We start from the raw sequence: 15,502 nt of genomic DNA on the forward strand, positions 1-15,502 counted from the left end.
AGGTTTGATATGTTCAACATTTGCCAGCAGTGTTGCAAAACGTAAAGTGACTGTCGTTGGGTGGTGGAAAACCCCAGCAACTACCCCAGAGAGATATTTTGCTGAGTGCTGCATGAAGAGAGAGCGTGAGCGTGTTTGTGTGTGTTGTAGGGGGGAGGGGGGAGGGTAAGTGAGGCCAGGCTGGAGTCTCCTTTGATGGATTGGGGAGAAGGGGGCGGGGCTGGGAGGGGGGGTGGGGGTGGGATGCAGGCATGTAACCAAACACACGGTTTGTACGAGATGTCAGCGGGCCAATGTAGGCCACGTTGAGCACCGCTGTTGTTGTCGAGCAACTTGTTGCGCAATCACCGCTCATGACTCTGCATGATACCAGCCGGGGCGGGATTTGATCTGTTTATTGAAACGGGACGCTGGGAGGTTCCGTTTTTGTACCGATGCCATTTTTGTCCAGTCTTCCGGTTGAATGTTGAAGCACGGCCCGCAGTTAGTTTGGATGTCGTTCTTGTGAAATTCATGGCTGGCAAGTCCAATAATGGCTTTGTAACCTTTGCCAGACTGAAACTTTCAATTTGTTTCTCGTTTGTGGAAAATGAAACTGATGAGATCTTGCGGCCGACGGGTACTATTTAAAGCGGAAGTCAAGCCAAACAGATTTTTTTTCAAGAATACGTTGCCAGCAGGCCCACTAGTTGAAACACGGCATTCTGATTCATTTTGCGTTTGTGGAATAAGTGTTAATAATCCACTCGTTTTTAGCCATCTCCGGGGGCGGCCATTTTGTCACTTCTGTGGACTGAAAATGACATCACGACTGCTCGCAACGACCAATCACGGCTCAGATTCAGAAAACAGGTCAGCCGTGATCGGTCGTGGTGAGCAGTTGTGATGTCATTTTCAGTCGGCAGAAGACAAAATGGCCGCCCCCGCAGATGGCTAAAAACGAGTGGATTAACACTTATTCGACAAACGCAATATTTATCGGAGTGCTTCAACTAGTGGGCTTGCATAGAACATATTCTTGAAAAAAAAAATGTTTGCGTTGACTTCCGCTTTGAGTGCGGTAAACATTAGAGGTGTAACAAAAATCGGTTTGAATCGAGAGAACGTTTTGGGATTTAAAAGGTGCGAGTTCATCGAATTGAACTGAATCGTTTCACTTTGAAGTGCATCGGGATACGTAAGGAATCGTCTTTTATATCCTAGAAGGAATTTACAGTACTGACAACTTCATTCAAATGTGTGTTCAATAACAAACTACAAGCTATACTTCGCCGTATCGAATCGTAATCTCACTCGTTCCAATTTCAAATGGAACCGTCCTTGAACCGTTTCGCACCTCGCATCGAAAACCGCGTCGAATCGTCTTTTGTGGAAAGATGCACACCCCTCGTAAATATGCATTCCAAAAAACGGCTCTCGGGGAGGGGTGAGACTTTTTCACTTTTCCCAATTTCGACATCCACACCCCGTACTGGAACGACGTCGGGACGCGTACCTTGACGTCCCGTGACGGCAGCGTCTCCATCTCCGAGGCCTTCTGCGCAAGAGTTTCCAAGTTGACCTCCTGCGACACTCTGCGCTTGCGCCGCGGCGCGCTCTGGATGACCCCCGTCGGGGCGGCCAGGACGTCGGCGTCACCGCCGCGCGTCCCGTTCGGGGGGCCCTGCATCGCCGGGTCGCCCGGGAAGGGGTTGTCGTCCGACGGCGCGCCGCCTTCCTTGGAGAGGCGCCGCGACCGACGCAGATTCTGCGTCTCCGACAAGGGATCCGGCACGGGAGGGGGAAGCGACGGCGGGTCTAAGGGCTGCGGTTCCGGGGTGATGTCCTGGATGAGCGGTTCCTGGATTTGGGGCGGGGCGGCGGCTCCTACGAACTGCGGGTGGGGGTGCACGTTGGGCGGGTAGTAGTCGAGCGCATGCTGGCTTTGTTGTTGCAACTGCTGATGTTGCATTTGGAGCTGCTGCTGCTGGAGAATGATCTGCTGCTGCTGCTGCTGCTGCTGCTGCTGCTGTCGAAGTTGCTGCTGGATAAGATCCTGCCGCTGCAGTTGCGGCGCCTGCTGGGGGGGCTTGGCCTGCACAGGGTAGTTGGGCGGGTTGGGCAACCTGGCGTTGCCTTGGAAGCTTTGGTAGTAGGCGGGCAGGTGCTGGCGGGGCTGCCCGAAGGCCAACTGAAAGGGCTGCAAGACCGAGCTGCCCGCCGGCCGGGACGCGCTGTTGGGCCGGGGGTTCAGCGCCCCCGGTTTCAGGGTCTCCTGAAAAGCCTGCGGCCGCCGGTCCCACTCCGGGCCCCTGGCCTTCGCGGCGTCTCGGTATAAGTCCGCCGTCGGGTCGAGCCTGGCCGCTTGCTTGTCTCCGGTTTCTTGCGTCTGTTTTATGAAGGCCGTCTGGTTCCTGGAGTCACTCAAGTAGTTGGCAAAGTTCTGCCCCCAGTTGGCCACGGAGGTCCAAGGGGCAGCTCTGGGCTGCGGCTGGCCGGATTCCTCCTGGGCCCACTTCATAGGCACCGTCTGCTGATAGTGACCCCTGTTCTGGTCGCCCTTGTCAGGGCTGAAGATGACCGAGTTGAGGTACACGCGATGGCCCTCCGGATTAGCCGCCACGCCACTCGGCGCCTCCGTTTTGCCGGGATCGCCGCCGCCGCCCTGGATGTAGTAGGCCCCTTCGGCGTGCTGGCCGCTCTCCTTCATGGCTCCGGTGGGATCGGAAAAAAATGTGATGCGTTTGCCCGTTCGTTTTGCGCCAGGTTTCTGCTGGGCCGGTACGCTCATGGTCAGCATTAAAAAGCCGGCGTCGGGAGGGGTGGGGGAGGGTGGCGGGCGGCGGGGGGGGGGGGGGGAAAGCTGCTCAGTCACGCTAATCGTTCTTCACGGAAGTCGGAATTTGAACTACATGGACATCGAATTATCTTCCTCTTCCAAGTCTGATGGTTCTTTCCTCATCCATGCGCGACAACCTGGGGGGGGGAGAAAAACGAGCAAGATCTCATTAAATATGTTGTCGTAAAGTGTTAGTTGGTCACCGGTAAACCCCCCCCCCCCCCCCCCCCCTTGGAAATCCTCTTTAATAGCATTTTTCTGATAATCGCCTTTTTCGGGGGCCACAAGATGCCCCTGAAAAGTCACCAGTTTTTGCAAGCTCGTGTAATCAGGTTAATGGCAATGGGGTGGCATAGCCGCCCCCCCCAAAAAAAACAGAGTGAGTAGCACCCCTGGTCAAGTTGGAAAAGAAATAGCTTCAGACTCCTGTTTTTACACTAAATCCAGACAAAAAAAAAAGTCTCAAATAAACATGTCTGAAATTGAACAGAAAGTCTGTCATTTGGGATTCAAGCAGCCATTTTGGGCAAATTCCTAAAGCTATCGCTAGGCAGAGGCTGAGCTGCACTGCATTTGTTTGCAGACGTGTGGCGAGAGTGCGAGGCGGTTACATTTCCTGTCCCTTAACTCATTCACTGCCACTGATGAATTTGTCTTTTCACAATCCAGCCATTCAATCCCAGGAATTTATTCAGATTTTTTTTCCACATTTTTTTTTTTTTTTTCCTCCAAACGTTAGGGTAAAAGAGGGACTGAAAAGACCTGGCAGTCTTGTGTATGTTTTTAGGGTGTTGGCGACCGTGCGCGGACATTTTCAGGCTACAGCACCTTTTTTGTCCATTTTAAACTTTTGAAATATTGCGTAAGCTGGCCCTCAAGGGCTTCTCTGACTATCACTGCCGCCTCGTTTGCCGTTTGCTTTCTCAATGGAAAAACAATAGAGGCCCAACTGAAAAGTATCGTCGGGTGTGCGAATACGGAGCAGAATGGGCGGGGGGGGGGGGGGGGGAAGGGGGGTGACTTCGTCATTGGTCACATGACACCGTGCGCTTCCGTCCAAAAACAGAGCCCAACCTTATGTTATTGGAACCTGGGGATTGGGAGGGTTGATCAATACTTACTGGAAATTTGACGACACGATTAAGAGACAATCCATTACGCAATCGACGGTTCGTGTGTTCCAAAACATCCCTTCATTCATTTGTACGTTTAAAATAAAAAAAAAAAAAAGAGAGCATTTACATTCACAGAAAACCGAGGGTGCTCAACGAACCTAATATGCATGTTTTGAGAATGCAGGCAGGAGGGCTCCAGTTGAGATTCGAAGCCGGAATTTCAGAGCCGTGAGGCAGACGTCGAGGCCACGAGGGCTCCGTGTTGCCCATTCACCAAAACGATCGGGTTTCAATCGCCCCAGCTTGTTTCGGGAACGCGGTCTGCTACCAACCACCAAGACAACTGCGAGCCTAATGCCTCCCGTGGTGGGGATGGGCTGCGCCATTTACAATCGCAACAATTGCCATTAAACGATGAGTCATGAACAACAATTCCAACTCAGTTGAAAAAAAAATAAATAAATAAAAATCTCAAACCCTCATTGAGAACTAATAAAAAAAAAAAATATATAGCCATACAGGGGCTTACAAGGAAGTCCCGTTACTACGGCCTGCGGCTGAATGATTTTGAAAATAATCGAATGGCGACGCTTTTCCCATAATATTGCAATTTAATATGCGATTCTTTCTATCTCCCAATGTGGTTTTTGACAAAAATAAAAAAAAAAAAAACCAAGCAATAAATGAACACAGGCAATTTTTTGATGAACTCCTTCTTGGTTTTCGCTAGCGCGTTTTGAGTCACGACACGGGGTCCTGGACACCCCTGCATCTCATTTTCCCCACCCGCCGTTACTTCAGAGGAGTGGAAAGCGCCTGTTGAACCACCGTGTGACTCACTGGGGGGAGGTGGGGGCGGGGTTATCCCCTTTGAACCGCCGGGACTCATAAAAAAAAAAGGGCTCATGAACGTGCACAAGTGCAAGTCATGATCAACAAGCGAGCAACGCAAAAAAAAAGTCCAACGGTCCAGCGAGGACTGTACAGCCTGTAATGATTCCATATCGCCATGGCAACGCCTGTCACGAATATGCCAGAAAAGATTTTCGAGTGTCCAGGTTTCTGAGCAGACTTTGGCAACGGCGGCAACTTGTCAAGCATTTGTGGTATTCAAAAAAAAATAAAAAAATAATAATAATAATAATGACAACTAAATCTCCGTCTGTAGCACAGAAAAACTACGAAAAATGAAAGTGCGCCGATAAGCACGGAACAGGAAATGGAACTTGAGTACTAGTTACGTTCTACAAATTCATTTTACCCAGAAAATGTGAACGTAAACACTTCACATGCTTATTAATTCCGGCAACACTTTTTAAATGGCACTACATGGAAAAATTAAAATGGTTGGTTGAATTTCCTCAATTTTATTTCCTTTTTTTTTTTTTTTTTTCTTTCCACAACGTTGATCAACATCTATTGAAATAATAGAACCTTTTTTTTTTCTTTACAGATAATGTGAAAGTAAGTGCTTCCTCTTTGCCAAGCGTATTTAAAACACAATCCTTCATACCTTCGCGTTGGATTCATTTATCCAACTTTACGTCATAAATAAACGGCGCCATTTCCCGTCCAGTTCATAATAAACGGTGTTCAACGTTGGAGTGGCCACCGTGGACTTAGCAAAAAAGCCACCCTCTGACAAACCTACCAAGTGCCTGGCAATTGTCACCCTTTCCCCAGCGAGGGGCTCCTTAAAATAGACTCGCTGCAGCTGTTGGGATCCTGCACGCTCGCTCGCTCGCTCGCTCGGGGGAACGAAGGCGACCGCAAACTCCTTCCACACTCGGCCTTCGATGAGACTGCGATGCCGTGGGATGTTCACAGCGCAGGAAACCTCTGCCAAGACTGTAATGGCACTGCGGGTCCCAATTCTGATTTTTGGGGTGTGAATGCGAGGGGTCATCACAACATCCATCCTATTTTTTTTTTTTTTTTTTTTTTTTCTACAGCGCTTAGCGTCATTACGGCTCCGGGTGAACTGGAGCCTATCCCTGCTGAGTGAAAATGTTTATCACAATGTAAGTGTTTCATATCAGCCACTACTGATGATTAGGGATGGAACGATGAATCGAAAAGCGATCCGCTCGGATGAATCGATGAGATGAATTGCATAATCGGTTTGCTTAAATTCATCGAGAAAATGATGTCTTGAAACGGCTTCTTTTTTTTTCATTCCAGATGCATAGCACATTTATCTATCTATTGAAAAATATATAAACACAACGTGAAAGACATGAAGGAAAAACAAAATCTAAATAAAAGATCAATACCTATCTTCATTCAGTAAAGTTTACATGTTCAAGAGGAGTAGGAAGAAGTAAAAAACATTTTGAATGTGTAGATAAAAATCACTGCGCATTGCGCACGGAGACAAGCATGGTAGCGATTTAAAAAATAAAAAATAAAAATATATCGAATTGAATCGAAAATTCGGGAATTGAAAATTGAATCGAATGGGGGCTTGAGTGAATCGTTTCGTCCAGATTAATGATGCATATCGTTTTTTTCTCCAATTCAAAATAAATTAAAAAATGATTAAAGGTAAAATATAATCAACACGACAATGCTGAGAAAAAATACTATTCCTACTACAAACTATGGGTACATACAAGTACAAAAAAAGTAGGCAAGAGGTGATTATAGCACTCTGGAAAATACACACGCGCAAGTAAAATCACTGTTACCTGTACTGCATTCAGCAGGGAAAGACAGTCCCTATTGTCCCCGCACTGAATAATAACAACATTCGATTTTTCTCAGTCGACTAAAGCAGGTAAGCGTGTAAAATGGGTATACGCATGAAATTTCCTAATGGAGAAAGTCGTCATGCCACCCGAACTGAGTTAGCAAATGTTGAATTTTGGTAGCTAGCAGCACACTAATGACGTATTAATATGAAGCCCACAAAACGACAAAGGAGATCGTCAAGGCCACGAAGTGGGAGATATTGGACCGACCTAGTCAATCTCCAAAAGTAAACCCTACAGAGTATGCATTTTACCTGCTAAAGGCTACCATGTATTGTACCGATACTAGCGCAACCGGCCCATTACAAAAATTCATAAATACACGCGATGGAATCGTTTTTATTAATATGGTATGTTACTTTAGAATATTTCAAATACAATGGAGTATATTATACTGCCTGAAAAGACATTACATGAAAAACAAGAACAACTGAGAGTTTTCGATGAACCCAATAATCATGTTTCAGAGAATCCACACAAGCGAGAGGGAGAACACGCAACCCCCCAACCGCCTAACTGCGACGCTGGACGACACGTTCCATGTAAAACGCAAACTTGCAAAAACGCAAAGTGTGATCCTTTCCATCGCAATCAGTGAAAACGTGAAATTCTCCAGTCCAGTTGCCATGACTCATATCCGACCCACATCCGAACGGTGTCACTCGAAGCGTGCAGTGTCGACGCGGCCTCCGTGCATGCAGAGAGCCACGTTGCGATCTTGCACACATCAAAGCCTTTTCGCAGCAAAATCTTCAGCTGAAGGTGGAAAGGAAAGACAGCGTGGAGGAGAAGAGGAGGGGGAGGGGGGGGGGTTGCGTGCAACCTTGCACAAGCTTGCCAAATATCCATCCGTTTTCTGCAGCGCTCATCCTCATTCGGGTCAAGGGAGAGCCGGAAGAGCATTTTCCAGCCCACTTGGGGTACACCCTTGTCAATTGCAGGGCACAAATACACTTATGACTAGGGATGGACCGATTATCGTTTTTTTTATCGATTTTTTTTTTTTTTTTTTTTTTTAAATCTGATGGCCGATAATAATCAATTTAAAACTAAGTTGAAATCAAAACGAAGATATGTGAAAGTTTAACATTTGTCATTTCAAAATTTGGGAGGGCAGAATCGGTGTCATGTGCTCCATCCTCCGAGCTCCAGTTAGTAGGCGGGCGGCAGCATTTTGGACCAAGTGGAGACGTTTGAGGGAGGACTGGCTGACTCCAAAATAAAGTGCATTGCAGTAATCTAACCGAGATGTAACAAAGGCATGGATGACTGTTTCTAGGGCTGATGGGAAAGGAGGGGCTTTACCTTAGCCAGCTGTCTAAGGTGAAAGTGGATAAAACTCAAAATATTGAAGATTAGAGGTATGAAATTTATACTAGTGGCCCAATCGGGCCGGCATCCGATTCAGAGGCCTATGATTCGATTACCAATGAATCACTACATTGTCTTACATTTTATAGTCCATGCAAAACACTGATACCTTTTTAAAAACCAAAAACTCAAGGAAGAGCAATGATTTATATTTCACACTTTGACTTCGCTCCGCTCGCATGACGTTTTGCTGGATCCGCCATCTTGTCACGTATTAGCTTAGCCTAGCACAGACATCTGACGTACAAATCACTAATCGCTTGCGCATGCTTTTAGTTTTTTTTTTTTTAATTTAAACTTTAAATTTCGGTCATTAACACCTATGAATCGATTCAGAATCTTTTTAATACGCCGAACGATGCATCGAAAAAACGATTATCGTTCCCACCCCTATTAATGTCGCACCCTCATTCATGTAGGGAAAAGCCAAAGTAGATGTAGAAGAGAGGAGAAAACTCCACACAGGAATGCCAGAATCAAACCCAGAACCTTGGGCCTGTGAGGCAGATGTGCTAGCCGCTGAACCAATTAAAAAAAATCTATCAATCAATTAGTGCTTGTCCTAATGACGGTGTTGAGTGAGCTGGAGCCTATCCCAAATGACTTTAGTGCGAGAGGTGGGGTAAACCCTGGACTGGTCGCCAGGACACACGGCGAGAACATGCAAAACTCCACACACGCGAAGCCCAGATTCGAACCCCCGAACATCACAATTGTGACGCAGACGTGCTAACCACTTGCGCACCGTGCCAAATCGATAAATACATGCAGGGGAGCACTGAAAATAAACGACGGGCACCGTTAGCCGCCCTAATCCGTTGGCAGAAGACCTGACTTTGCACGCGTGGGCTGCACAGAACGTGCGCACGGATAGGACCCCCACCCCCAAGATCAACGTTGGTAACAACAACAAAAAACGGCTGAGGGGAGAGGGGAGGGGGGGGGGGGGGATTATCCAGCTACGACAGCCAACCAAAACAATGCGATTGTCAACAAGGCAACTGTCACATGTGCACAACTTCCAAGACAACAAGATGGACACCGCGCGCACACACACACACACACATAAACGACGCTCGTCGTACTTACGTGTTGTTACTGTTATGAAAGCTCGGGCAGCGGACGACGACGTTGACAGTCGGTCGGTCCGTCCGAACCGTGCAGAACCGAGACGGCGATGACTGCTGCGTTGCTTTGCCCGAGGTTGACTCATGCTAGGCGGCTGCTGACCTCACTCCCTTGCCCCCCCCCTCCACCACCTCCTCCCCTTCCCCGCGCTTAGAAGAGGCGGAGTTACGAGACGGTGGTGGGTAAACAACAACGCTAACCTGACGTGCTAATGTCGCTGTTGCACACGATTGCGTGGTCGATTGCATGAGTCTATTAAACAAACAAACAAAAAAACAAAAAAAAAAAAACACCCGGCTGTCGCTGCTGTCTAGTTGGTTAGCTGCTTGTCTCGTGACAAACCTCCTCGTCCCACCCCCTTTGTTTTCCGGTGCCCTTATAAGGGCACTTCCGGTGTGACAAAGTCATTTACCGGGCAGGCTAGCTCACACCAGGCCTTACGGGAAATTCCAACACACACGCAGGACTCACACACATACTAGAGAGAGTAAATGTGGTCGTGAAGCTTCACTTTTTGCTTTTTAATGCCACCATGGTGGTACGTTAAGTCCATTGACAGGTTTATTTACGCTACAAAAGCCTTGCTCGCCATGAAAAGTACGGCCGGGGGGCCACATCTGGACCGCGCACAGTCTCAGAGCGGCTCTCACAGTGACCATGAAGTCAAAGTAAAACATAAAATATGTAGTGCTTTTATTTTGAAAAGTGTGATTTTTTTATGTGCACAAGTGTGGACACTAGTACAAGCGATGTCGCAAGCAAAAGTGACAATTTAGCAATGTTTTCGCTGTATTGAGTGACTTTTCTGGACCCTAGCAAAAAGGAGAATAGCAAAAAAAAAAATCAAACGGTGGTCCTAATGTTAGCAACATCCTTATTTCATGCATAATGAAGGGGAGATGGCGTACGAAAATCTATGGTTTTATTTCCTGAACGTATTGGGTGTATTATAAGTCACCACTGCTAATAATGTTATACTTCCCACCTATATATTTGGGAGTTCTAGCTAGGAATATGAACGTTGAGTTGGCAGTTGGTGCACAAAATTAATGTTATAATTTTTAAAGTGTAAAAATGTAATTTGAATGGCCACTTATAATTTTCTTTAAAACGTGTATTTATCTGCACACATAGCAATTTATTGAAACAAGGCAATATGTTTTTTTAAACACATTCAAATATTTTAGCATGTTGGCAAGAGTTCCAGTTTTTCATGTGACCTCTTTGCAAAATTAACCACCCTGCACTAGGCCGCCGTTAGCATGCACGAGGCGCCGGCAGGTAGAAGAGACGTTTAAGTGTAGAAGAAGAGAGGCATAGACGAGCGGAGCAATGTAGGCTATGACGGCGTGCTCCGAAGCAGCCATCTCTCAAGGCCCGTCTCCATGGAAACGAAGGCCAGATTTGAAGGCTAGATTCGAAGGCCGCGAATTTGGACACTGCCCTGCGGTTGAGTCGCACCGGAAGCTATGGCGTGTGGCCTTCAAATTCGGCTTTTGGAGGATGCAGCCTACGAATTTGGACACAGCAATGGTCAGCGTTATGATCCGTACAATTATATGTTAGTTGTACATTTCTTTAAAGTTCAATTTTATTATGCATTATAAAAAATGAGATGGACATTTTGGTCGGTTAGTTGAGTCTAGCAGCTAATGATCAGGAAACAACTCGAATGAAAAAAAAAAAAAAGAACACACATAAAAACACAAAAACAGGCTGTACTGCACTTTCACTTGTACACGACTTGCCCCCCACATCACTCCAAAGTGTGCTAAAGTTGCTCAACTGTTATCTGTCGTGATAAATTCCTCCACAAGACGTCACCTCTTGATATTTTGTTAGTGTGTTTGTGTGTCACTGCGCATGCGTGTAGACGGGTGGCTTGGCCCACTCTGGCAGCTCTTAGCCAGGGAGAAAAAAAAAGTCGCATAAAAATACACACAAAAAACACGAAGTACTTACACTTGGTTTGTTTCGCTTCTTCCACGACTTTGCTTACCCCCACTCCAAAATGTCCTACAGCTGCAAAAATGGAAGCTGCCATGACAAATTCCTCCACAAGGCGTCACTCACTTCTCTGGGAAAGATAACGGGCGAGCTTGTCCATCTTTCATGTGACAACTGCGCGGCGATGCAGAGAGTGATAAAAGTCACACATCGTACCACCTCGGTAGCTATTGAATACACGCACACAGAAATAGTGTTTTGATCACTAACGTTGATGAAACTATGAAAGACAGCCCACACGCATCGAAACTTAGCGGACTTGCTGATGCTGGCCGAGCCTTTACTTGTGGGGGACGACGCTTGCGTGCAAAGACGAACAAATCCTAAAATGGTTAACCCCGGCTACAAATTGACGTCGCACTTTTCCTCTTTCAAAAAAATGACTGACGAAATGGCATTAATATTGTTTTACACTAAAATCATTACAAATACGAAATAGTTAATAGTTTTTATTAAACGCCGATTAAAACCGTCATTGATTAAGCACCAGCGAAACCGGATGTTTGAGGTAAAGTATCATCTCACTTTGAACTTTGTGCCAGCACACAGATCTTCAGTGTTGATATTTGGTCTACGTTTGTCAAGGATGTTGGTAAAGAAAGTAGTCCTCAACTCCAGACCAGGTTTGTTCAACTTTGCGGAATCGTCCCATATTCTGGTGGACTGGGTTTTAATTTGTTCATGTTTTTTTGAGGGGTAAATGGGGTGCCAGATCCTGGAAATTTCCGCCTTGAGGAGGCAACACTTCCTGGTTTAGAAGAGGAGGAGGTGCTGGTTCGGACGCTTTACCTTTCTGTTGACCCTTACATGGTACTGAGCACACGCGTTTATCAACTGGGAAATGTTTTTATTGGCGCCATGGTGCCCATTTATATGTTGTAAAAGCAGTGATTGAGCCACATGTTGTAAGGCTTTGACCCCAGGTATGTGCTTCCAAGCCATGAATGTTTATTTATTCAAGTATATACCTCACCTGTGCAATTTTACGAGACAAGAACGCAGGGGAGCTGAAAGGGTCTGGTGTACCTTTTCAATTGCAAAGACCAGCCAAGCCATGGCCTTGGTCAGTTTGACAGCTCATTTTGCTATGATGAATGTATTATATTCATTATAATGACTCAAGGGAAGATTCAACAAAGGGAACACAGTATAGAATAAAAAAAAAATCTCCCTCAGGTTACGCACAACATTGTCGAAGAACTATCTCTTTTAATGCATTATTTTTCGACCGGCAAACAGTCTTAGCATGCACACGCAGAAGGATTACTTGTGCCTAGCTGTAATGTAACCATGGCAAATACAAACAACACTATGCAAAAAGATGTTGCACCTGATACGCTAGAAACCTCAGTGTTATTTGTTCATAATGAAGGGTTCTTACACTTACTTCTTTATTGTACAGCACTTATTTTTAGCCAACACTGATTCAAAAGGAAAATAAAATTTGGTTTTGGAGCAGGAACAGACTGTTTGCATTTACATTCACTTCAATGGGAAACATTGTTTTGGTTTGCAAACGGGAATGAATTAAATGTGTAACCTGAGGTTCCACTGTAGTTGGGTGTCGCAAGTTATACACAACCGAGTCATTGTGAAATTATCTGCCTATTTCTGAAAACGTGTTTGCGGGCGAGCCCTTCTGAATTTTGCCTGATTGTGACATCACAGCAGGGCCGCTTAACATAACAGTGCATACAATGCAGAGATGCAGGATGAACGAAGACAGCGGCGCGGAGTATCTGACGCCGTGGAAGCTGTCGGAGAGCGTGGACGGCGGCGGGGTCGGCGTGGTCCAGTCCAGCCGCCACGACGCCTATCGAGAGGAGGACGTGGTCACCTCCTTCACTTGGCCCTGGCAGACCCACGCTGTGGTGAAGGGAAGCATCCTGCAGAAGGTTGGAACTATGTGCTATTTTTAAAAGATACTTATTTTAGGTGATGTATGAATTGTTCTTAATATTTACGTATATTTATTATTTTTTTATTTAATATATTTTTCTTAAATATTTTTACCCTTTTCTACAATAATATATTTGATCATTCCCTACTATTATACATCCTGTATTTTATTAGATTTTTTTATTTATTTCATTTTATATATAATTATAATAATATAATCAAATGATTTTTTGTTTGTTTTATTTTTATTTATTTTATGTTGTTTTTAAATCAACATCCTAAAGCATACCGTACTGTATTTATTACAGTGCAATTATTCGGTGCAATGAATGTTTATATTTACGTTACGTATCTAATTTTATTATTAATTTATTAGTAATTGTGTGCATTTTACTCTCAATTATGATTATTATTATTCTTCCTCAACCCAGGTGAATTCATCGCTGGTGGACGGCCACATTTCCTACTTCCTGGGTGCAGTGGGCATGACGGGCCTCACCGCGCTACTGGGCATGAGAGAGAAGGGTCACGTGATCAGAGGAGCCAATCAGACGCTGGTGGTCAGCGGCGCCGCCGGGGCCTGCGGCTCTGTGGCTGGACAGATCGGCCGATTGGACGGTTGCTCCAGGTGTTTATCAAAAAACGTACTTTTTCATTTACCATTTTCATCGACAACTAAATTCTTGTGCGTTTTTCATAAATATTGAAGACAAGTTCAGTTGTCGTCAATGAAACTTGACATGCGTATTTTTGTACACATTTAAACTTGGTCAATCAGCCAAAAGCGTTTTTAATATCAATTATCAATGTTTAGAAAAACGTGTGTTGAATTCCAATTTTAACGAAAAAATGTATGTCAAGATTAAATGATTACCGGTACAAAAAAAAACGTACATCAAGGTCAATAACAATATAAATTGTCTTTACATACGTCAGGGTCGTTAAAGACACGAAATGATCTTCAATGTTTACGAGACGGTGTACATTAAGTGTATCAACATGTTTCAGTCGTTTTCAGTGTTTACGAAAAACGTATGTCAGGTTCGTTGATGACACAAAATGAGACTTGGTGGCTTCTCCAGGGTGGTCGGAATCTGCGGTTCCGAAGATAAGTGCAAGGCGCTGGTGGAAGTGTTGTCCTTTTCCGGGGCCATCGACTACCGGCGGCAGGACGTCGCCGCGGGGCTGCGAGAGAACTGTCCTGACGGCATCGACATCTACTTTGACAACGTGGGAGGAGACATCAGCGATACTGTCATTGCGCAGGTATGACCAAGCGGACTGAGTGATGCTATTGTCGGTTGGTTTGTAGAAATTTTAAGATAAACCTTTGCTTGGTATTTTTGCATAAACACTGAAAGTTGCTAACGAACCTTTGGCGTATCCAGCTAACCTCCGCCGCTTGTCTCATTGGCCCTCAGATGAACGAGGGCGGCCACGTGATCCTGTGCGGTCAGATCTCGCAGTACAACAAGGACGTACCGTACCCGCCGCCCCTCAGCCAGGAGACACAGGAGACCCTGCGCAGGAAGAACATCACCAGAGAAAGGTTCATGGTGCTCAACTACATGAGCCAAGCCCAAGACGCCCTCTGCCAACTTGGCCGCTTGGTCGCCTCCGGACAAGTCAAGGTGAGACGGAAACTGACGGGTTTTAAGTCCCGGGGGGCGTTGTCAATGGTCACATGTACAAGGATAGGGTTGTACATTTTTGAGGGGAAAAAACCAAGAGCAAAGATTTTTTTAATTCATTAATGAATTACCCAGTAATTAAATTAAAGCAGCACTGGGCAAGAATTCGACCTTAATAAAAAATGTTCACAACTCTTTTTAATGAAACATTGACTCACAAGTAGTTGAATGGGACCTTTGTCAAGAAACTTTGAGGAGGATGGAAGCAACCCCGGCACCCAAAAGAAATACAAAATGTCCTGAATTGCTTTACAGCATACTCATTTCCTCTTTTCGCTATAAGGACGGACGTCGATTCGAATGTCTACGCGCTATTAGTGGTGTCATGACAGAAGCCCCAAAACAACAAAAGTATTGTTTGAACAAAATTAGATTCATTACCTCAGCGCTATTCATCAGCGCTATTCATCTTTCACGCAGACAACTGGAAATAGAAATGTAATTCAGTCCAGCTTGCAGGCCAGCGAGAGCTCAGGATTTCACAAAATGGGAAATGTGGTTGACTTTTGTCAAAACGCTACCGCTTTTCCACACGGCGCCGCCATGATCATCAAAAACGGACATATGACAGTGTTGCTTTAAATGAGTAGATTTGAGATATGGGTCACATGCTTGAGAGAAAAGTAATTTTCTAGAAAAGTCATTCCTTCACATTTTTTTCCAGGTGTTAGAAACGATCGAGAACGGCATTGAAAATATGGGAGGTATGCTTATTCGTCTTTT

General features: G+C 45.5%; 2 protein-coding genes and 1 long non-coding RNA gene across 12 annotated transcripts in view; 1 reads left to right on the forward strand and 2 right to left on the reverse strand.

Moving 5' to 3' along the window:
- mideasb (mitotic deacetylase associated SANT domain protein b) overlaps positions 1-11,843 on the reverse strand; it is a 24,631-nt gene extending 12,788 nt beyond the window's left edge. For 2 of the 5 annotated variants that reach the window (XR_015089237.1, XM_086048802.1), the window contains exons 1-2: positions 9,144-9,843; positions 1,496-2,955 (exon numbers count right to left, since the gene is read on the reverse strand). Coding sequence is in view for 4 of the 5 variants with exons in the window: in XM_086048802.1 (XP_085904928.1) it covers positions 1,496-2,779 (1,284 nt within the window). In the remaining variant the exon portion in view is untranslated. Of the gene's footprint in view, positions 1-1,495; positions 2,956-9,143; positions 9,844-11,144; positions 11,681-11,714 lie in introns of those variants that run through there. The other 3 variants (XM_086048804.1, XM_086048805.1, XM_086048803.1) reach the window with 3 other exon arrangements.
- ptgr2 (prostaglandin reductase 2) overlaps positions 11,273-15,502 on the forward strand; it is a 6,839-nt gene continuing 2,609 nt past the window's right edge. The window contains exons 1-8 of one of the 6 annotated variants that reach the window (XM_086048810.1): positions 11,273-11,352; positions 11,732-11,812; positions 11,884-11,999; positions 12,893-13,084; positions 13,520-13,716; positions 14,171-14,354; positions 14,510-14,719; positions 15,444-15,483. In XM_086048810.1, the coding sequence (XP_085904936.1) occupies positions 11,776-11,812; positions 11,884-11,999; positions 12,893-13,084; positions 13,520-13,716; positions 14,171-14,354; positions 14,510-14,719; positions 15,444-15,483 (976 nt within the window). In that variant the 5' untranslated portion in view covers positions 11,273-11,352; positions 11,732-11,775. Of the gene's footprint in view, positions 11,813-11,883; positions 12,113-12,857; positions 13,085-13,519; positions 13,717-14,170; positions 14,355-14,509; positions 14,720-15,443; positions 15,484-15,502 lie in introns of those variants that run through there. The other 5 variants (XM_086048811.1, XM_086048812.1, XM_086048809.1 and 2 more) reach the window with 5 other exon arrangements.
- LOC147137151 (uncharacterized) overlaps positions 12,116-15,502 on the reverse strand; it is a 5,824-nt gene continuing 2,437 nt past the window's right edge. The window contains exons 2-3 of the long non-coding RNA XR_015089238.1: positions 14,462-14,608; positions 12,116-13,075 (exon numbers count right to left, since the gene is read on the reverse strand). This is a non-coding gene — a long non-coding RNA (uncharacterized LOC147137151). The remainder of the gene's footprint in view (positions 13,076-14,461; positions 14,609-15,502) is intronic.

This window comes from Filicampus tigris, chromosome 13 (genome assembly GCF_054856515.1).
Source record: "Filicampus tigris isolate MCC_2025a chromosome 13, RoL_Ftig_1.0, whole genome shotgun sequence".
NCBI lineage: Eukaryota > Metazoa > Chordata > Actinopteri > Syngnathiformes > Syngnathidae > Filicampus > Filicampus tigris.